At 41.4% G+C, this 22055-nt stretch overlaps 2 protein-coding genes across 9 annotated transcripts in view; one reads left to right on the forward strand and one right to left on the reverse strand.

Annotated features, from left to right (window-relative positions):
• frmd4ba (FERM domain containing 4Ba) overlaps positions 1–14356 on the forward strand; it is a 43893-nt gene extending 29537 nt beyond the window's left edge. The window contains exons 11-25 of one of the 8 annotated variants that reach the window (XR_004656251.1): positions 483–569; positions 5994–6070; positions 6579–6717; positions 7896–8037; positions 8142–8275; positions 8365–8481; positions 8895–9123; positions 9293–9349; positions 9456–9591; positions 10215–10379; positions 10626–11383; positions 11490–11625; positions 11976–12211; positions 12570–12715; positions 13247–14356. Coding sequence is in view for 6 of the 8 variants with exons in the window: in XM_034868698.1 (XP_034724589.1) it covers positions 483–569; positions 5994–6070; positions 6579–6717; positions 7896–8037; positions 8142–8275; positions 8365–8481; positions 8895–9123; positions 9293–9349; positions 9456–9591; positions 10215–10379; positions 10626–11383; positions 11490–11625; positions 11976–12221; position 13247 (2424 nt within the window). In the remaining 2 variants the exon portion in view is untranslated. Of the gene's footprint in view, positions 1–482; positions 570–5993; positions 6071–6578; positions 6718–7895; positions 8038–8141; positions 8276–8364; positions 8482–8894; positions 9124–9292; positions 9350–9455; positions 9592–10214; positions 10380–10625; positions 11384–11489; positions 11626–11975; positions 12222–12569; positions 12716–13246 lie in introns of those variants that run through there. The other 7 variants (XR_004656250.1, XM_034868698.1, XM_034868701.1 and 4 more) reach the window with 7 other exon arrangements.
• Positions 14357–16818: 2462 nt separating this feature from the next.
• Positions 16819–21995, reverse strand: arl6ip5a (ADP-ribosylation factor-like 6 interacting protein 5a). The gene is made up of 3 exons (XM_034868751.1): positions 21737–21995; positions 19446–19663; positions 16819–18679 (listed from the first exon to the last, which is right to left on the reverse strand). The coding sequence occupies exons 1-3, from the start codon at positions 21913–21915 to the stop codon at positions 18504–18506; spliced, it is 573 nt and encodes a 190-aa protein (XP_034724642.1). The 5' UTR covers positions 21916–21995; the 3' UTR covers positions 16819–18503.
• Positions 21996–22055: the final 60 nt, after the last annotated feature.

Raw genomic sequence — 22055 nt, forward strand, 5'->3', positions numbered from 1 at the left:
TTTTTGGAAAAAGGCTGCAATGAAACAAAGAGTGAAAAATGTAAAGGGGTCTGAATACTTTCCGTACCCACTGTATGTTACTAAAGGAATACACAGTCTGCAATACATACTCTGCCTTCTGGGTTGGATAAGAGAATACAATTTAGCCTAGTACAGAATTGCACCTTAAATAATTCAAAATAATTAAAGTCAAAATTCAGTAAAGTTAGTTTAGCATGTTTTAAGTGATTCCTCCAACTTTCCTTATTTTTACCTGCATACTTTAACTTTCACAACCAAACCTTATTAAATCAAGGTGTCTGAGAAGATCAAACAGTGGTGTTAAAATGATTCAGTCGAGCTTGCAGAGATTTTAAGACCTTTATTTGATCTCTTCTTCTGTTGCTATTGCTGTGAGCCTTATGGGGTAATTGCTTTTTTTCTTTACGCCCACCAATAAAGCTACCTCTAATGAGTGGTGGTGTGTGTGTACTTTCATGCAGGATAAGCAAGGAATACCGTGGTGGCTGGGAGTCAGCTATAAAGGCATTGGCCAGTATGATTTGCAGGATAAACTGAAACCGAGAAAGGTAGGTCAACCTCTTTTTACAGCGTCTGTATTTTCCTTAATTGTCTTAGTTTTCATGTGAAAAGTTGATGTCTAAGCAAAACTCTACCACTTGAAACACATTTTATTTTGTGGTATTTTTGTGTAGAAGTTTTACTGATCTATGTAAAGCATCTAAGCATACAGCGTTTCATATTACATATTGTAAAGCCCTCTGGGACTAACTTGGGGTTTGGGCTTTATAAATAAACTCAACTTGGTTTTCTTACTTTGACATGTAATACTCAAAACAAGTCAAACACACCATTTCACCGTATCACTTTTAATTACATACAGGAAGTATGTAATATTTAGCATATCACATAGTATATATAAGTACTTCAATTGCAGGTTGACAACACAGCTTTCAACACAATGCTTCTTGTTAGCTGGTTAATGATCCATCCACACTGTAAATAGGCATAATTAAGACCCTGGTTCCCATGTCAGTCAGGAGAAAGAGGAAGACAGATGGGGAAAATATTTTGGAGTATTTGATGTGTGCAGTCAAGGCTGTGTAAAAGCAAATACACTACACTACTAGCTATGGCTGTATCCGAATATTCTAATATTCATTCAGTGGGCAAGTATTCGATTTTCAATTTAGGGATTCAAATATTCGGTTGTTGTCTTTTTAAACGTGCATGCAGGCTGAAATTCACTGTGGTGTGTTGTCAGGATTAAGTTGCTTGCTGCTGGCTAATTTATGCAGTGCTATGTAGGCCATCTCAGCCAATAATGGAGAAAGGCTGAGTTACAAGCGAGCAGTCTGATGTTTGTAGAGGTCTGTATGGTTATTCTGTAGCAGCCTGGTGTTGTTTTCAGGTGATTTGATAAAGGTGAAGATAGTACAGCTGTGCATAATAGCAATACAGCGAGGCGCCTTCTCAGGATTCACTCTCAAACACTGCATCACTCGTCACTCATCAGACAGTCTGGCAAAAGTGCAGGTCTTTCCATATTTATTTAATTTAAAAAAATGTTGATTGCGATAACATTTTGGAGGAAAGCAACCCAACGTCACCCTTCGGTGAACAATCATGTAACCAGCTATCGGACGCGTCAGTCTAGCTGTCGTGGTGTGCGAGCCCCATAATATTACAGTAAACTTGCTACCGCTGTCAAAAAAAAGTTGAATAATATGAACTGCCCAGGATTGGGTGTAACAACAGGTGACTTTGTCATGCAACAACAAAGCAGTCTCTTAATTTTTAGATTTGTCTCTTTTCACTCTCCCTTTTTTACGTGGAATTAAAGTTGCCTTCAAGTGCGGTCAGAAATGTTGGTTTCCCACGCTGCTGCTGCCACCACCGAAGCTTCAAATATTTGTTGTTGAAAACCACCAAAGCTTTTTAGCTCAAAAAATGGTATTCGCTACAGCATTAGTACTAGCAGCACTTGACTGAATTGTCATAGGGTTACAAAACAACTCAACTTGCGAAGTCTGATCTAGAAAATGCACAAATATCTATACACTTAGCGTAAAATAGTGTAGAATTGTCCTGTTTTGATTATAAAAGTTATCACTTGTGCAGTATACTATACAGGTAATTTAAAATGTCCTGTGTGTGCATACATTCTTTTCTTCTGAAAAAATGCAGTTGTGTACGGTAACCCATATGTCAAATCAGTCCCTTTTTTAAACAATTAGCATGAATTTCACCTTTTGACCAACAAAAAAACAACTTTCTAAATTGAAGATGGATGTTAAACTACTCCCCTAGCTTGTAGAGAGCCCATCATGTCCCTGTTACAGGACATCAGTGAATAAAGTACTTTTAGTACAAAAATGTTGTGCTCCTGTACTACAGTTTTTGAGTTTGCCTTGTGTCTGTGATTACCCTCCCCTTGAGACGTGTTATTTGATAGTGTCCCAACCAAGAATTTCTCCCCAACCTCTTTCATTAGAATCATCATAGCTGTTGTTAGATGACAGGAACCTGTTGACATAGCAGGGTGTGCTGTTGTTACACTGAGGCATAGTGGGAACAGCCACAGTGTCTCTCCCCCCAACCCTTCTAGTGGAACTTTAGGAAGGTGTAATTATGGTTCCTTCTGTAAAGCAACAGGCCTCTTAGACTAGGGTTGACACTCTGCCAAGCGGGTGGGTGGGCGTTTGGAGTTGGTGGACAGCAATGAGGGTGTTTGGGTGCTGAGAGTGTTTAAAACAAGTCTCTGCCTTTTCCATCTCATCTACGCAGAGGGAACGGAGTTTTTTTATGGGGGAAGGATATAGCTTTTTAATTACTTCATTGAAATCATTGGAGTGTACGTCTACTTTTTGCCTTAAAGAGCGTCCTCTTTATCTGGTAAATATTGATAGCACTTCCTGCCTTAGTTCACAGCCCCTGTATTCAATCCATCCGAAAACCGAAGAGATCCTCTCCCTAGTCACTTTTATTTTGATTGCACTTACCCTGTCATGAATCAAAAAAGGATAAAGGTCCTTCCGGTGTCTTCTTCATATAAAGGTTTCACAACTTAAAGTAATGCGTCATGTTTTGGAACTGTACAGTGTTGCTATCCGGCTAGAGCCGGTATGTGACGTGTTATGTGAAGGGTGGGGCAAATAATGTTTTTGTACAGGCATCTGAATGAGCTTTTTACACAAATCACACATGGATGAAAATCCATGTGTGATTTTGAGGGTCCTTGGGTTGTGGGTGTGAGCATTATCTGTACAGCCTGATCCCATCTGAAACCACAGGCATTTCTGGCTCTCTCCCACTTGCCTGTAAGGAAATGTTTGGCAAAAGCAAGGAAGTAAATACTAAAGATAGAAGATACCGAAATGCTGTGTATTTCCTCAAATCTTGAGTGTACTAGTAAGCTGGCATGCTTCCTGGTAAAAGGTAGGTTAGGAGTTGAACTGATGAGTCAGTCTTCCACATAGTTGCAGAGTATTTCAAGTTGCTATTCTGCAGAGGGATTTCTCGTATCGGTTCCACTTTAAGAGCAACTTACAGGTGGAAGACCCCAGTGAATCAATGTGTAGGTAAATGATGTAGAAACTAGATTTCCAAGAGAAGAAATACACTACAGTAACATCCGGAGTTCTTTGTAAGAGAGTTATGTCAAATCAATAAAGCTAGGGTCAAGTTTGACAATAATACATATGGATTCCAAAGTTAGTTTTCACATTGAAGAGGTTGTAAATTTACATTCACACGCAGATGATGGACCACAGCCTTATAGTTATGAGCCAGCTAGGTGGCACGATATCAGTAACTAACAAATAAAGAAATTCAAATGGTAAGTTGCTCTTTAAAAGGACTTCTTGCAGTCTTGTGATTGTAGGGATTGAGGTGTGTCACATCCTTGAAATATTTTGGCAGTGGCTTTAGCAGCAATCACATGAGAGTCCTCTTTTAGTTTCATCTATGTTCTGGCACACGGGTGTGATGTTTCTCTAATAGGAGGAATGATCCAGTTAAAGTGTGTGTTCATTGTCAAGACCTTTGTTCCAGATCCGTTGTTACAATGTAAATGTTCTAGTGATAGTGAGGGTGTGAATTAGCATGGGGTACTCTCTGCAATGGGATAAGCCTTTTAGAAGTGTCCTGCTGGGTAATTTCCATTATTCATTTAGCACCATGCTCTTAATTTTACTGATAGACTGAATATGTAATGCCCACAATTCTAAAGACAATATTTTTAAACTTTGACACAAAATCAAACATTGGCATTCATTGTTGTCATTGACAAAAGCACTATAGCTTAGGAGTAAAACATCTTAATTTAAAATTCATACTAAATGGAAGCTTTCTGTCAATAGACTGATTAAATATGTAGCTTGAAACTCTAAGGTGTCATGCTTGCTGGATGTAAGTAAAAACATAATGCGTAGTGTTTTTTTGCCTGGTTAAGTGGCCTAACAGGAAAGCAAAGAGAGCCTTTGCTATTAATGATTAGACCATAGTAACAGATTCCTAACATGTTTGCCTTGGTGGGGGAGATAGTTATAGTAGATTCAGGCACACAGCAGTGCTTTGTGTGGTATTTACAATATGAAAAGCAGAGAACTTCCCAGTTCGAAGTGGAGTATTACATACAGTACCTATGAGTGACAGGAAGTGGAGCAGAAACAAAAGAAAAGAAGTCTTCAAACTAAGAAAATCCTGGCCTAGCAAATACTTGTGTACAACCGGTTCATCTGGTCTGACTAAAAAGGAAGTTAGCTGTGGAGGTGAGGCAGAGAGAGAGAGAGAGCAGTGCAGAGCCTTGAAGGCAGGTCTCTGTGATATGTCTGTGATGTCAGAGGATGGGGGTGGTGAAAGGGGCGTGGTCAGCTCAGCTGAAACTCTTGCAACACCTATCTAGCTCCCTGAGAACAGACAAGGGGGAGTATTGTTCGAGGAAGCTCTAGCCCTGTGGGAAAGTCAAAAGATTAAATTCAAACCCAACAGAATTCAGCAGGGATTTGATAAGCAAAAAAAGAAATTCCCTTCACGGTAAGCCTTATCATTGTATCCAACTATTACCTGTTAAGTGTGTCAAATAGTCACTGTGTTTTTATGTTTTATTGTCTCCTTTTGCTCCTGTAAATTTTCTCTTTTGTGTGGTGTTGTAGAGAGTACCTGTATATAGATCCCATGTAGCAGGCTACATGGGATCTATATACAGGTACTCTCTGAGCCATACTGTTTTAAAGTAAGATATGTCATTTTTTATAGTGTATAGGTGGTTGCTTGTTGTAATTTCTTATACTAGGCAGGCACAGTTTCTCTTAGGGTACAAGAGATCTCTAATGTGCTTTTTGTACTGGTGTCAGATAAAACCGTGGTTATAAATGTTCTCCTTCATTACATCTCAGCCCTATTGTTGTGCAGCGTTTCTCTTTTTACCAAAACGAGAGCAGGGAACAGTTCACAGACAAGTGGCTCATCTGTTTATTAAACCCAGTATCAGTGGAGCAGATGTTTCATTCCGACACAGAAGAATGAAATGAGAAATTGGCCTGCCGCCTGGCACGATTTTGCTCCCTGCAGTTGCGGCAGCATTATAATTGCTTCTCTTCTGCCTGAACCTACACCTGACTGGCTGGCTTGCTGAGCCCCAATCACAGCTTCAGCTGTGATTTTTGCTAATATTGCAAGTAAGATAACCAAAAGAAATTGTGCTAAAAGACAGGCTGCTGTGACTGAAACAAATCAAGTTTTGTTATCACCAGTCTCCCGTTGTGTTGTCATTTGGTGAAATTTAACCAGCTCCTATAGGAAGCTTCTACCTTTTCTGTGTATATGAACGCAACGGTGTGTTTTATAAACTTTGTGCATCAAATAACATTTCTGTTTCTGTAGTGCAAATCCACTTTTTAATCAGTAGTCCTGTGTTAGCTTGTGTACTCAGTAATGTGTTCTGTTTCTCTACCCCTCTCCTCCCCCTTTCTGCCAAACTGTCTCTGCAGTTGTATCAGTGGAAGCAGTTAGAGAATTTGTATTTCCGCGAGAAGAAATTTGCCGTGGAAGTGAACGACCCTCACAGGTTAGAGAAGGCAAACAGCCTAATATATCTTAACTGATCTTCACTGTGTTTCAAGTGTTCCCATTGCTTCAGATGTTGTTATCATACACCTTACACACTGTGAAGGGCATCTGAAGCCAGTGGCCCATTTAGGACACAATGTTAATAGCTGTAGCTTGTCTGTTAAATAATTGTTTTGTTGAATGGCTACTTTGTTATTCCATGGTTGTTATAAGACCTCTGCCTTACACACAGACTTTCATGTGGCACTTTTACCCTTTCAAAAATGTTTTTAAATCCCACTTAAATGTCTTTTTTTTAAATGAGTTTTATGTTGTTCTTTAGATTATTATTTAAAAAAAAATGTGACAACATTTTAATAAGAATGCTTTTCTAATCTTTGATCAACACATCTTATTAAATCCTAATTAGAACCTTGTTTTTCTACCATCAAGTTTGTATTCAGGATTTGAACACATTTGCTTCTTGAATCAGCACAAGTACTGAATGTTGGTCTTATCTTCTACAGAAGAACAGTGACCAAGCGAACTTTTGGACAGACTGGTCTGGTTATTCACACGTGGTATGCCAGCCACTCTCTGATTAAAACCATCTGGGTGATGGCCATCAGTCAGCACCAGTTCTACCTGGACAGAAAGCAAAGCAAAGTGAGTGTCTTTCTGTTTTCTCCTCGAGTTCACTTTACTTTGTTCACATTTACTGCTGACTCAAATATAACAATCTAATGCTTGACCTGTGTAGAGATCTTGGCTCATGTCAAGTGGCCCGCATAGGTGACCCACCTACAGATCAGGGTCAGGTGTGTGGGTGGGGGTTAGGGAGATCACACAGGTGAATAGTCAGTTTTTCCAATTGATTTTATCCTAGTAAGTGTTGACCCAATTATGATCGTAATTTGTGGTATTAACATTTATTATTATTTAACTGAGCAGATCAGTGTGAGCCATAGTTTTGACCTTTTTTAACCAGGCTGTAAAATGAGCCAAGCGTCAAAGCATAGTGTAGTAGTGACTGTATATTGTGTTAGGCACTGCCTGTTCTGTGTCCTATGCAAGTGACTTGTGTAAATAGCTTGATAAAGGGATTTGAAATTTATGTATTTTATGTATTTTATGGGAATAGGTCCTATGCTGGTATGCCTTATGTTGGGAAACTGTCATGTCCTTGGTTTAAAAGGAATAGAATTGCTGTTATCTATTGAATCAAAAGTAGCAGATGGTTAGATTACTTGAAAATGCACAAGAGCTTGTAATTGCTCTGAGTAAAAGAGTTTTATCACTCTGCTGATATAGCAGGCAGAATGATATAATCGTAGTTGCCGTGCCTATTGTTATGCCTATTTTTGTCTTGTATGTGGCTTAAGAGGAAACACATTTAACTGAATGGGCACTACAACTAGCCATATAAAATGTAAAGTGTTTAGTTTCTAACGGATACATATTTTTTATTTTATGACTGCCCCATTGAGATTAAATAGGAAAAGGCACAGTGTGTTCACAGACTAGGTGTTTTTGGGACTGTTAAAAGTTGCCCGAATGTCCTGAAGACACACTCATGGTCCATGTGTTTGTGTTAATGTTGTATATTTGCGGAGCATAAGGGCTATTTAATGAGGTCAGCCGCTGTCTCCATCAAAGGCAGATGGTATCAGTGTTCATCCAGGAATAGAGTCCACACTGACTGATGAGAAAGCAGTGCGCTTGGAGTACCAAGCATGCAAATGGCACCGCCACTATTCCGGTGTGCTGTCATTTAAATGAAGTACTCACATTCCTCCCTCACTATTCTGTTCCCTCCTCCTAACTGTCTCTTCCCTTCTCTACAGTCAACAATGACCACAACCAGGAGTTCAGGAGACATCGCCATGGACCTAACAGAGATCTGTGCCCCGCGTATCAGTAAACTTTCCAGCACTGAGAGCAGAGACCAGCTTATCATGGCCAGCAACGGAAGCCTGATCTCAGCTGGTAAGCAGAGAGCAAATAAGATAATGGCTTCTGTTCCACATTACAATGATGAATGATGACTGATTACTATAATTTGTAGTTAATCAGATGTGTCATTATTGTAGGTTCTGCTGACTCTGAAGTCAATGAGGAACAGAAGAAAGAGAAGGTTGCTGAGTTGAAAAAGAAAGAGAAGGACCTTAAAGACACACTGACACAGAAACTTGAGGAACTGAAAAAGATCTGCATGAGAGAAGCTGTGAGTGTCTCTCTCATTCTGATGTCATTTTTCAATGACGTTTAAAACGTCAACACTCTCAGCTGACTGTTGGTTGTTCTCATTTGCAGGAACTTACTGGCAGATTGCCTAAAGAGTATCCCTTGGCCACAGGTGAGAAAGCTCCTCACATACGGCGCCGGGTTGGGACAGCCTTCAAGCTGGATGACCTTTTCCCCTATGATGAGGTTAGTATAGCTATTGTTGTTTTGTGATATATTTCTGTTATGTAATTTAGACAGTTCTTCCAGCACTATGTTTGTAAACCTAGAGATCTTTTAGATCATTTGACTTTTTGAAATCAGGCTTAAGAGCTTAATGTGTGTGTTTAGGGGCTTACATTGCCTAATGCATTGCCTGAAACATTTGTTTTGAATTGTAGTTGGTTTCTATATGCAAGTCAATTGGAAAAATTAATATGATATAGAATATGAATATGTCAGCCCCTGAAATTTAATGTTTTAGAAAAATTCCATATTGTGTCCGGGAGATCTTCAACGTCGGTTTCTTTGTTCAGAGCACTACTATTCCTGATAGGATCTGTCTTTTTATGTGGGAAATTCCCTTTAAACTATGTGTGTGTTATGTGTTTTCTCTGCAGGACCCATATCTGAGGAATCTGGAGAGCAGGTTTGCCTTGCAGCAGAAGATTGTGGAAGCAGCCATGAAGTTATCCAATGAGGGTGACCTCTGCAAGACAGTGAAGAAAAAGAGGAGAAACAACTGTCTGGATGCGATGAGGAAGTTGGAGGAGATCGAAAGGGAGATCAACGCCTACAGAATCAAGAAAGGAAGGAAACCCACCCAGAGAGCCTCACTCATCTTAGCAGGTAGATGTTGTCACCAACTGAAATTACAACTTTATACATGCTATCAGTGCTTTAAATTCATTTTCATGTAGTGACAAGTGGTAATCGATTTCTAAAAGTCTGTTACTTTCTATGAAAAGTTGAATATCAGAGGTGTCTCTGAGGACGGTTTTCTCTCTTCTGTTACCAGATGACGTCAACCCTTCAGACCTCAGCTCTCTATCTGACAGCCTCACTCTGGATGACGGTAAGTGCCCAGGCAGATCCATGCTCAGTGTGCATGTGCAAACTCTCCTTCCCCATTTACTGCATTTTAGATACATGTTAACCAAGCAATCACTTTTATCATCCAGATGATGAGCTCAGTAACCAGAGACAGCGGTCCAGATCGGTTCAGTATTCCCCAAGACCACACCATGCAGAAACTCTGGACATCCACTACAACAATGGCAGACGGGACTCGGCCAATGATGAGCATGCAGACAGCAGGTATACAGCTAGCACTGATACCCATGACATTTAGTAATATTTGAATTTCTTGCGTGTGTTTGACAATTGTTTTTGTAGGTGCCCTAAGCATGGAGCCAGTACAGACCTGTAGAGTGCTTTGAGAGCTACATTCCTGCCAGTCACCTCCTCCCTCCTTTCCTGCGTCTCCAACAATCTCCCTCTTATCAGACCAACTCATTGGCTTTAAAAATAGATGGAGAAAAACATGTCGCTGCCTGTGAAGGAGCAGACAGTAATTCCAAGTAACGAGGATAGAGAACAAGGGAAACAGCATAGTGGCCCTAGAAATTTAGTTTAAATTACATATAATTCATTAGTGTTTACAAAATGATATGGGTGATGTGTTGCCCTCAGCTTCAGAGATTTAATCTAATTTTAAACAGTCAGTGCTGTTGCATGAAAAGCATGATCAATGGACTGTGTAATGGTAGTCATTCACGTGAAATGGATGACTAAAGTGCTGCATTCAAGCAAACCAAAGTTTGTGTTTTTCCTCTTCAGTTTTGAGAGAAAATAAAGAGAGGATAGGTGTTAATCTCAATAAAAAGCTCTGCCCTAAATAGGCAAATTCCCTGAAAACATTGTTGTTACCTGTGTTTCAGATTATATTACGGCCAAGTCCAGGAATCTCTCCACTACAGTCACCATACTGCCTTATCAAGCCACAGCAGCCCGTTTAAACCGGCTTCCAGACAGCCACGTGATGCCTGCAGCATGCCCCCCACCCCCCTCCTTTCCCGCAACGCCCACAGCAGCACTCAACTCAGGTAGGGCCATTATTCATCAGTGTATTTCTTTTTTTTTTCACCTTCGGATATTTGTCTCATCAACAGCTCATGGAGCCAATTACACACCAGTCATGCTGTTCACATCATCACTTCCACAATCAATCTTCTAATAACTAAATTAATGGAGACATCCATAGTAACACATAGATCATTTTGAAGAAAATTGTATTCTATTCACATTTATGTTTTGTTGAACATCTTTTAAATAGTGTTTTTAAATTGTAGATCAGAGGATGCTCCTCAACATTTCCGCCAGCGTAGCGGTAGTCTGGAGTACCAGTCTCAGCTCCTGACAGAGACAGAACCTCCTGTACCAACGTTGACCTTCTCCCCAGCCCGACGCAGCAACAGCACTGAGGTCCTCGATGACGGCTCCTCCTACACAAGCCAATCCAGCGTAGAGTACAGTATCCCTGGTAACCACACGCATAGGCGCAGAGCTCGCGGTCGCCACAGAAAGGACGTGTATGCCAACACAGGTAGCATGCCTAACCTGGCTCAGCCCGACACCCGCTGCTACGCCTACCAGCCACAGGCCAGACCCACCACAACAGCCTACTATGTGACGGGTTATCCCAGCTACGCAGAACCAGAGCCTTACTCTAATGGAGTCTACATGTACGGCAATGAGATGGAGGGACACTACAACGTCAATCCTCCATACAACTCCACCCCAACAGCTTATCACAGCCACGACTTCCACAGTCACTATGGTATCGACGAGATAGACAGCATGTCGCAGAACCCGTACGCCACGCTGCGGCCACCCAGGAACCGCCAGGTGCCCCGCAGCAGCGAGCAGGTCGGCAAGAACATCCAGAAGGCTTTGGTGGCTGAACACTTGAGAGGCTGGTACCATCGTAATGCTGCACACAAACAGGCAGCATACAACTATGACTATGACAGAGGCTCCCAGCAGAGCCTGGGCTGTCATACCATGCCTGCACCCAACAGCCACAACAACAGGAACATCTACTCCTCAGGTTAGATCACTGCACCATGTATTAAAGTCTCATGCATTATGTTGTTGACCATGTTGTTACATGTATCTGGATCAGTCGCTGACTTGTAGCATTTTTTTGTCTCCAGTATCGTCAGCGTCCTCTAGTGTAAACTGGCACAACCACATGAGTGGTGGTGGTATGTTGGAATATGACATGCCCATGCACGCGCCGCAGACCTACTCTTACAGTACAGCCCCCTACAGCCACTCCGCCCACAACAGGTGAGAAAAAGAACTCAGCTCCTTATCCAATAAGCTGATCCTCCTTATCCCCAGAGCTAAATGCTACTGTTTAATTACCTAGATTGAATGGCTACAGAAAATATAAGCTGGATTTGGTTTTGATAGCCCTTACACACAACAATACTGTGGACTGATGTGTATCAAATGTTACATTTTCTTCAACTTCAACCTTAAGTTAGGAAATCAGAAAACATTCATCTGCTTAACATGACACTCTGGTTCAACCGTAGGATTATAGGATCAGTGCAGCTAACAGGCAGTTCTTCATCAGAGCTTAAGACTAGTTCTGCTCTGCACCTTAACTGTCCACTGGGCCTGCTTTCTTATAGATATGGCTCCTCACAGCTCTTTAAGGGTTCCCAGTACAGCCCTGATGGCCAGAGACGCTGTGCCTTTTCCCCTGCTAGTTCTTCCTCCTCAGCTTCCTCCTCCATCTCCTCCCTACCCTCCTCCTCCTTTACCTCCTCCTACTCCCCCGGCTGCCGGGTCAGACAGGTGCCCTCCAGCCCTGCACAGCCACAATCCTCCAGAGGGCACAGGCTCAGTAAGGTGTCCTTTGCTAAAGGTAGTTCATAGTAAGTAAACAGCAACAGCCGGAGCCTGTGCGTTTGCTTCTTTCCGTTTGTCTGCAACGTGACTCCATAGTCTGCTTGTTGATGTTTTGAAGTGAACTTTGCATTTTTGAGATGTTTGACTGATTCGTTATTGTCATGTATGATAAGGTAACTGCATGGCTTCTTTGAAAAACTTGCCTGCCCCACTTCCTCTTCAAGCTGGCATATTGTCATCCAGTGGTCACATTTTTCTGCAGTGTGCCTTACATAGTTTGTTTTCCTTTGCTGATTGCCTTCCTTTTGGCCCATGCAGTCTCCCTGCCCATGTGCTGCCACTCACCCTTGACCTTTGCCCCCTCTCATGCGCAGATGTCCCCCCGAGTTTGAGTGGCGGAGCAGTGATAGGATGGCGTGCCCTGTGGGGCCTTTAGAGAGGTGTGGTGCTGTTGCCTATGCTACTGACCAAGAAAATTAACCCCCTCCCCTCAATTATCAGTCTCAGCAAAGAAGAAAGGGTGAGACAAGAATGTGAAACTACCCCATTAACCCCACATGGTTATCATGGTGATGGTGATGTCTTATATATGTGGCAGGGACTAACAGAAAGCTCCAAATCCTTTCAGATTACTCTGGTTGATTTTTCCTTTGTTTCTCTGGGTGTCTTGTGGTGGTGGGAGAGCACTTGTGTGGCAGAGGAAAAAATGTGACCCCTGACTAGTGTTTCATTTGAAAGCTATGTGTGTGTATAATTGCTTTGTGCATCTTCTGTTTTGTTGGGTGAGAATGTTTGACCCTGAGTTTACACTTTGTCTGAAACTGAGTTCATTATTAACATGCCTCAAACACATGATGGAACTGGGTTCATGAATGTTTCTGTTACTTTTTTTAGTTCAGGTTCCTTATTTTTGGCAGTACAAAGATAAAATATGACAGGATGGTTTTACCAGCCCAGGGTTAATTCATTCTAAACTCATAGTTAACCAATCACAAGCTACATTCAGTTTGCCACCTGTCTAATGTGTTTCAATTGTATGTGTTTATTACAGATCCTACATAGATGTCAGCCAAATGGACTCACACACCAGTAACCAAATGCACACTAACCTGGAACCTGAGGAGCAGATTTACTGGCATGAAGACTCCAAACCGGGAACAATAGTGTAGTTGCCTGTCTCTCAATGTGCTGTATAAACTTTCACCTTGACAAGTTGTCATTGTGCCTTAGATTGCACTTACCTGTTCTGTTCAAGAAGATCCAACAAATGAAGGAACGGGACCTATCTGTCGGATTCAGCGTGTAAAGGAAACAAAGCGCTCTCACTTTCTGTTCTCTTGAATGCAATTGCCAAACTGACCGACAACTACTTTGTGTTTTAAATCATAACACATCTTCATGTCTGGATTGCAAGTTTGTGGTGACGGCACTTGTGAACTGAAGCTGAACCAGGACCTTAGGTGGACTAAACTTCTCCAGTGGTTTACTGACGACATGCAGACTTCACAAACCAAGGACTAGTACCGTCTCTGTGAGAAGACACTGAGCCACAATGAACAAAGCTCTGCGCACATGTATGAACAGTGTAACAATGAAGGATTGGACAAGGACTTACAGCATAAGGACATTATCACAATGAAGGATTTAACTCATTAAAAATGAGTCCAAAAGGTGGCTACTTCCTGTAGCATTCTGCAGTCACCCCTCTAGTTTTATCATTGCATAGCTTGTGTCTACCACACTGTACTTTAGTTTGTCATTTACAAAGTATTCAATCTATCTCATGGTCAGTGCTTACAGTACAATTGAGCCAAATATATGTCACCATTTGAGTATTACCCAAAGTCCCAAACTTTGATATCACTGCCACATCTGATAAGTCACTGCAGGATTACCGAAAATCCAGTTTTATTTTTTATTTTAACATGGTTATTTATCCATGCTGGAAATCATGGACTGGTGCTCCCAATTTCTCTTAAGAGAATCGAGCTGTATGTATATGTTGATATTGTAAATACACTGGTTCTGTCTTTTTTAGAGGATTTTTTATGTATTTGAGAAGCATGTAATATATAGTAAACAACTGTTGTTAAGCTGGTTCTTAGTAATTTGTATAATTGCATTTGTTTGAATTAAAAGAAAATCAGCATTTGAAACAGTTGTTCAGCTTGTAGGTCATATGTATTGAGACCAGTATACAGACTTTAAAACTTGTCAGGGAAATTTACTAAAAAGAAAAAAAGCTCATCCATTTAAGTGAAGGAAAAAAAATCCAAAGTTAAATCCAAATCCATTAAATTAGTTAATTGTTAAGCTTAGTTGTTGGTCTGTTCAGCCGGTTCAATTAACAAAATGGGATTTGAAGAAACTACTACTATTGTATGGCTTTAAAGAACAGGCTTTGTCACATTGGCTTAGGGCGGTGGTCTTTGGTCAACTGCAACGCACAAATACATTATCCAAATAAATGGTCTGCGGTGCATTTAGGGAGGCAGATTATAGTTGGAAAGATTTGATGTATAGTACTGGTTATGTTCCAACTTTATTTTTTCCATCTTTGAGCTGGTAAGAATGAATGCAGAGCTGCAATCAGTCTTGAGGAGAGCTAATTATGAATGAATGATCTACTTTTAGGAATACTCCCACCACCTGCTGTGTTGCCAGGCTGGCTTTCTGTGTCCTTAAGCTGTAAACCGACCAAACCGGTCTTTAAAAGATGTCACACCCTTTATGGGCTATAACCTGTTCTTCTGTCCTCCCTGTGAAAGACAAGCTAGTGTTTATAGCACCAAACCCTCTCTTTAGGCATCCAAGTCATAGAAGTCAGCTGTACGCAAGTACTGCCTCCCCTGTAGATTAGCTATAACCCTTCACCTCCTTTCTTTGCCTTCCTTCCCAAGCAAAGAACACATTTTCTACCACTAGAAGAGTATCCGGCCTCTGCTCTGCTCTTTATGAAGGCCACAGCTGAGCAGCTTTACTTGCTCGTGGTGCCTCTCAGTGTTTTGCTTCTTGAGCGAGTTCAGGGGAGGTCTCAGGCACTTCTAGCTCCTTGGCTTTACCCGAGGCAGTGTGAGAGGGGGAGTGCTTTGTATCCAGCTGTCTCCCTCTGTCTCTGTGCCTCTGCTGCTTCGCACCAGCTGCAGCCAGACATCAGGCGAGGCTGCTCCAGCTGACACTTCACTACATAAACAATGGCCTCCTGTATACTTTCCCCTCATTGAACACACTTCAGTCAAAACTGTAACATGCAGAGCAGATTAGGGCTGGGTATCAAACAGACCTGCGCAATATATCGTTATAAAATTGCAATCTTGAATATTTTTTTCTCCAATGATTTTTTTCCGATTCTCATTTAATTTACCGAGCCGACTGCATCACAAAAGCTACTACTTTCTTCTGTGAGTTTAAACAGACTGTATAAAATAGGTTTTAAAGCACTCCTAAGCGCTGCAATGCTACTGGCTTGTGGTGATGCGCAATGTACTTTAGGTGCCAAAAGAAATCTATTTTTGGGACTGCCAATATTTTTTCTTTTGTCATGGTTCATGTTAGCAATAAACATTACACTTTGTGAGGAAAGAATTGTGATATCAATTCTAAGTAAAAAAATCGGCATTCATATTTTTTGCTGAATCGTGCAGGCCTAGTATCAAACCTCAATACTTTCTAGGTACTGACCAAAATGTGTCCGTTACACTGTATTTAAAGAAGTACCCAAAGCTGCCCTCCAACATCTGGTTGCATTTATATTCTTGTTTAATTATTCTTTATTAATAATTCAAACTTGCTCTTATCAATATTGAATGTGTAAATAGACTGTTTGCTAAAAGTGTAGCCATATCGACTTAAGGTGATATGGTAATATTGTTTTTACAGCTTGTTCCGCCCTAGGAAGTAAAATCACGCAATGCTGGTTTAAATCAAATTATAATGAAATCATACTTGATTTTATTCAGTTTTATTCAGGAAAAGAAATGTATACATCTGCTTGTGTTTTTACAGTTGCATTCAAGGCAGTTAATTGCACAATATTTTTGTAGACAAACATGTTTTCTCAAAGTTAGATATTAAAATAAATATTGTTAGTCGGTATCAATTCAGCATTAATATTAAAAAAAAGTAGCCATATAATATGTCACAATGTCAACCTACCACAGAGCTCAACTTAACTCAAACTCCGATCAGAGTGACTATACATTGTGCTGTGCCGTGGCTTCCCCAGGATCAGGACACTAACCTTCATCCAGGGAGTAATGGCTCTGGCAAGTTATGAAGGGTGAATAGTTGGATTAGCTGATTGGTCACAGACGGATGCCCTATTGAGGAGGCAGGGAAGGCAGCGTGGGGTCACGGGAAGGCTGCAGAGCTCACATAAAGATACAGAAGACTGCAAAAGTTACAGCAAGCTATCATTAATGTGTCACAACTGTCGCTCTGCTGACTGACAGGCCGTCAAAGTTATGAGGCGAGCAAACCAGCTTGGCCGGCCAAAAGCCAAAGCCTCTCGGGCAAATTGAGGAATGGAGGGGTCAACCCAAAGGCAGCGTGCTATCAAAGTGTGCATGGCCAACAACATCAAGTATTGTATTATACGAGATAACTCCCTGTCCCACGCCTCAGTGTTGTGGAAACTAAACAGGAGGCAAGATGTTGCAAGTCCAGCACCCTGCACAATGAGAACCGTGCTGTTACTTAGCAGCAAGTGCAGAAACAGTACACAGGTTTGTTTTTGTGTCGCATCCACCGACTTCTGTTGCCTCACTTAAAATTACCTTTGAACGCAATTATGGTTGTTTCAAAATGACATGAGTTCAGTGTTGTTGTGTTGATTCATGCAAAAACACTGGAAAGGTTGAGTGTTGTTTTGTATGTGTGTAACTTCCCCTCCTGTATTACACATGAGTTGAGGAGAAAACCTCAAATACAAACACACACACATATACACACACAGGTAGGATGCTTCCAGCAGCTGCGGCTGAACAAGGGCCTCCAATGTGCCCTGAGAGACATGACTTTACTTGAGTTTATTGCCACCAGTTGTGTTTACTCCTTCCAAGTTGCACAATATGGATGCAGATGAGGCTAAGCAGGAGAGGGCATAAATCACTGCTGTAGCACGGAGGGGCAACGCCTTGCAGATGTAGATTTATTTATCTGATTAGGACAATGCACATTAATCAACATTTCTGTAAATGTGCCAGTTGGCTAATTTACAACTGTAGTCCTAGTTACCTATCTTGCAGCTCAAGTCAAGTTGAACTGGAGTGCCACTGAATTACTCTTCTACCGGAGTGTGCACAGGTCATTGATAGGGCTCATTGTAAAAATACCATGCATACCCAAGAGATAAATGATACTGTCTGAAATGGATTTGAGTCATTTTGAAAGCAAAGGGCTAATGTGGACATGTTTTTAAGAATAGCACCCCAAAGTGATTACTTTTTGATGATCATTCTTATCTTCATGTTTCCCCCAATCCTTACACGCTGCCACGTAACCAAATAACAGAGCATTATGTTCCACAGGGATTCCCCTTATCTGCAGTCGATTTCAAATGGAATCCAATAAATAAATCAAAAAGGAGCTGACCCAGAGATGTGCACATGAATCCACTCTGTCACTGTGCAGCGCTCAGCTCTCCACACTATAATCTACTGCAGCCCTTTGATTAGCATTGGTGTAAGTGGAGAGGAACGCAGAGTTAGCCAATCCGTCACCCAGGGGGCATTGTCAAGATTAAACAGTCAAGAGGTGCAGGAGGAATACTGATGGCCATGGGGTAAGACCTCAAACTCCTCTGAAGTCTTCATTTTAAATACTGACACAGTGATCAGTGTTTGGAGTCACATGTATTTCATAATCCAAAGCAGTGTTTTCTATTTTGATCTGCATGAACATATGGTCGCTTGGTTTCTATTCAACGACATACTTAAAACTTAGATTTTCTGCAAGGAGACATAATTCATATTATTCTAAGCGTAAACTGGCAGGGCCGCTGGCTGTTTCTGAAACTCATTAAACACAGATTTCATACCTAAGAAGCAGTCTGCAGCTGTGGTGCACAGAAACACTGACACTGCATAGCAGAGAAGTGAGAAAGAAAAGTGCCCTGACAAGTTCTGAGTGGAGTGACAGATACCCTGAGGTTAGGACGAAGCCCTTTCAGATTACAAGCTCTCTTTTCAAAACACACACACTTGTGAACATACTGTGTAAGAAACTAACTTCAGGAGATTTAGACAGAGAAATCCAAGAATAAAGGTCAAGATCTTTGGTCAAATGAAGAACGTGTGCATGAAGTCCAATCACTCTTTCAGTTTTCCCTCCAGAAAGCTCTGGATCTTTTGAATACTCTCCTCTTGCTGATCGAGAGCTTCCAGCAAAATGCCCATCGGTGACCTCTTCAGTCCGGCTCCTTCGATTTTGTTCTCCAGCTTATTTTTCATGTTGCGGAGGCGAAAGGAAGCATGTGCAAATACCACTGGAAAGCAGATGAAAAGGGAACTGTTAAAGTTTGAAATATTTGGCTAAAGCAAACCTATAAACCTTTGTTCAGGTCAAACTGATACAACATCAGTCTTTGAGTAGTCTCCCTCTGCCAGACCCTCCTCCACACACAACATGGATGGAAGACAAACGTGCTCTGGTTTATTGGCATTTCTTTAAACCAATCACAATCATCATGGGCGGCGCTAAGCTCCGTGCGGAGCCGCTGCAAAGTAAACTCAGGAAGCAACTCCTTTTGGTGAACCGTGTACGTTCACCAAAGGTTGTTTTAGTTGTGCGAAAGAAAACTCAGATTGGACCCCAAGTCTAGCTAGCTGTCTGGATTTACCCTGCAGAGGTCCGCGGAGCAGTTCACCATAATCCTCAGAAATCCACCGGAATTTAAAATTCCAACACAGAAACAGCCGAGGGTAACCAACATCGGTGAAAAGACATGCATCCGGTGGCACGGGAGCAATCACGGGAGTGGAACGTCAAGGACATAGACTAGACTTTGACAGTCTGAAAGAGTTCAGTCCAAATCCCATTTTATTGATTGTGAAAGAACTGTGTATTCTATGGTTCATTTAGCAATACCTCAAATGCCCTAATCCCTACACTAGATATTTATGACGTAATAAAAACCCATTTATTCAGCTAATGAATTTCATATTTTGCCTGTTTGTTTGTTTTGCCAAAGATCATATTGCAGTAACAGATATTTATACAATCGATATGATCATTCATCATCTTGAACTTACAAGCCAGAGGTAAAGTGATTGCAGTCATAAACACCATGACGCTTCCCAGCATAGAGATTAAGATGTAGCTTGCGACCATGACGGCGATCACAAACGCTGTGGGATTTTTCTTCTTGAAGTTGCTGATCACAGCTCGGTTCTCTCCGGCCCACACTGAACCCAGGAAGACGCTCGACACCACGACCATGGCTGTTAACATCCCCACGGGGTTCAGGAACCTGTAGGGCAGCAACACAAGACACATGCAGGCACAGGGGTCAGCATGAAACTGCTCTCACAGGCAGGATTGTGTGTGTGTGTGTGCGTGTGTGTGTGTGTGTGTGTGTGTGTGTGTGTGTGTGTGTGTGTGTGTGTGTGTGTGTGTGTGTGTGGTCACTGGCTCCACCAAGTGGTTAGATGTTGTTTGTACAACAATATGGCGCCTCTTAGTTTCCATCCAAATAGGACAGGAGTGCAGATAAATATACTTTTATGTAAATTTGAAGTTACTTTTCACTCAAAACTGTCTCTGGTTTCAGCTTTTCCAGGGAGAGGTTTTGCTGCTTTTCTTTGTCTTATGTATTGTAAACTGAATATATTTGGGTTTTGGACTGATGATCAGATAAAAAAGGGATTTAAAGGCACCACTTGGGCTGTGGGGAATTACAACGGGAATGCTTTACCATTTTATAGATCAAATTGTTAATCCATTGATCAAGAATCTGCAGATTCATCAACAATTAAAATTGCTTCGAGTTGCAGCCCTGAAATCCTAAAAAAAACGTATTTTTTTGAATGTTGGAAGATTCATACTCGGTGATGGGTCTGAAACCTCTCCTGAACCGCTGCAGTCGGATGGAACCTCTCACATTGTCAGAGAAGTAACAAGTGGTGCAACTGTTGCCACTCCATAGAATTTCTAACCATACATCCACTACACCTACATCCTCTGCCTCCATTGTATCTACTTTATATGTTTACTATCCAACCTAGTATGTTCCTTCTCATGTGACTTGATATTGATTATATATACATTGAATATGCAGACACAACGAAAACAGATTCCCCATTTATTTAAAAAACACTAGGGAGACAATTACGAGGAGAAGACTCTCAGGTGAGATCTGCACTCAGTGCCTGCAGTAGTGGTGAATGGTCTGAACCCATGCTTTCTATGTATGTTCTGGCTGTGTGAAGAACTGTATGAGAAGACCCTGAACACTTTTTGCAATGCAAATGAGGTCCATTCAAAAGCATGTGGCTGAGCTGTTGACAAACTGGAGAACAATAACATTATCTGGTTTTCACAAACAGGTAAACTGAATGGGTCAAAGTCCATCTCTGTTGGTTTAGGGGTGAGACTCAGGACTGACTCACTGAGAAAATATCCAATCCTGGGTGATCGCCCTGATCAAGGGTCTCACAACTGTGCTATCTGCAGTGCAACAACTGACTAGACAGAGGCTCATGAGGCCTTCATGGCCAGAGCAACGATATGTCATCAACAGACCATGACAAGGCAACACTATTTTTAGTAGGCTGGGCTTTAATTGGAACAAAGTGCCACCTAAAGTCCAAATATTTCCTAGATGAGAGATTTAACCTCTTGTTCCCCGGTCTGTCTGACTCCATGTTATCAGATAATGGACTATTACCTCAGGCAGTCTGAAATAGTCTAGATCAGTGATTGTACTTCAGGCCCACGGAAATCTCGATTTTGTTTCATTTTATGTTTCCACGTCACTGTAGGAGTAAGGGCAAAAGATTGTTGCAGACTCTTCTTTTCTCTCTTCATTTCAGTCTGTGCTTCCACATGAGTCCATCAAAGTAAACCTAATTGCATTTGAACCCTTTTATATTAATAATAATTAAAAAAGATTCAAATTATATTCCCACATGAGTGAACTGAATAAAGGTTGTTGACTTTGGTTCCCTGTCGAGACAGAAGAGTTCACTCTGACAGTAGTGCATCGCATGATAGCTGGAACAATTTCTTTCTATTCATTCTTATGGGGACTCCTTCTAACTTTTCTTCACATAAACAGAGTCTACATCCCGTCTGTACTCTCACTTTAATCCCGTTATGCTACATTCCAGATTACATTAACATGCAACTATAACGGGATTTTGTTATTGTTGCATGTTAGTGTAAACTGTTAAAGGAAACAACCATCCTGGAATAGCAACGTTAACACCATTTAGCTGCAAACTGCCAAAAAACACTTATTACGGCTACTGTAGTTAATGACATAAATTGTACTTAATGACATAAATTGTTATGAAATAATGACATAAATTGTCATGTAACTTACCCTACAACGAGGAAAACAACGATGGCCAAAGCCAAATAATTTGTTTGATAGTAAAGCAGATTGCTGACAACTCGGTTGTTCCATTTCGCCAAATCTTTGCCATCCGGTTTAGCGAATCTGTCCGAGCCGGGGAAGAAGTCGCCCCATGGTCTAAGCGGTGCCAGCTCCACTTTAGCCATTTGACTCCCTGCTAATCGGACAGTGACCGTACCGATAGTTACCAACCAAAACTATAGAACAGCCGGAAATCGGATGCCGACCGGAAAGTCTGCTACAAACCTCATATGCAAACCTCTCGCGAGAAGCCATTGGCAGCGCG

Source organism: Etheostoma cragini, chromosome 4 (genome assembly GCF_013103735.1).
Source record: "Etheostoma cragini isolate CJK2018 chromosome 4, CSU_Ecrag_1.0, whole genome shotgun sequence".
Classification (NCBI taxonomy): domain Eukaryota; kingdom Metazoa; phylum Chordata; class Actinopteri; order Perciformes; family Percidae; genus Etheostoma; species Etheostoma cragini.

Coding starts and splice junctions, on each gene's coding strand:
- arl6ip5a (XM_034868751.1), bottom strand. CDS start 21,915: ATGGCTAAAGTGGAGCTGGCACCGCTTAGACCATGGGGCGACTTCTTC. Junction 19,664..21,736: donor GTTGTTTTCCTCGTTGTAGG/GTAAGTTACATG, acceptor GCTGCCCTACAG/GTTCCTGAACCCCGTGGGGA. Junction 18,680..19,445: donor AATCACTTTACCTCTGGCTT/GTAAGTTCAAGA, acceptor TCTGCTTTCCAG/TGGTATTTGCACATGCTTCC.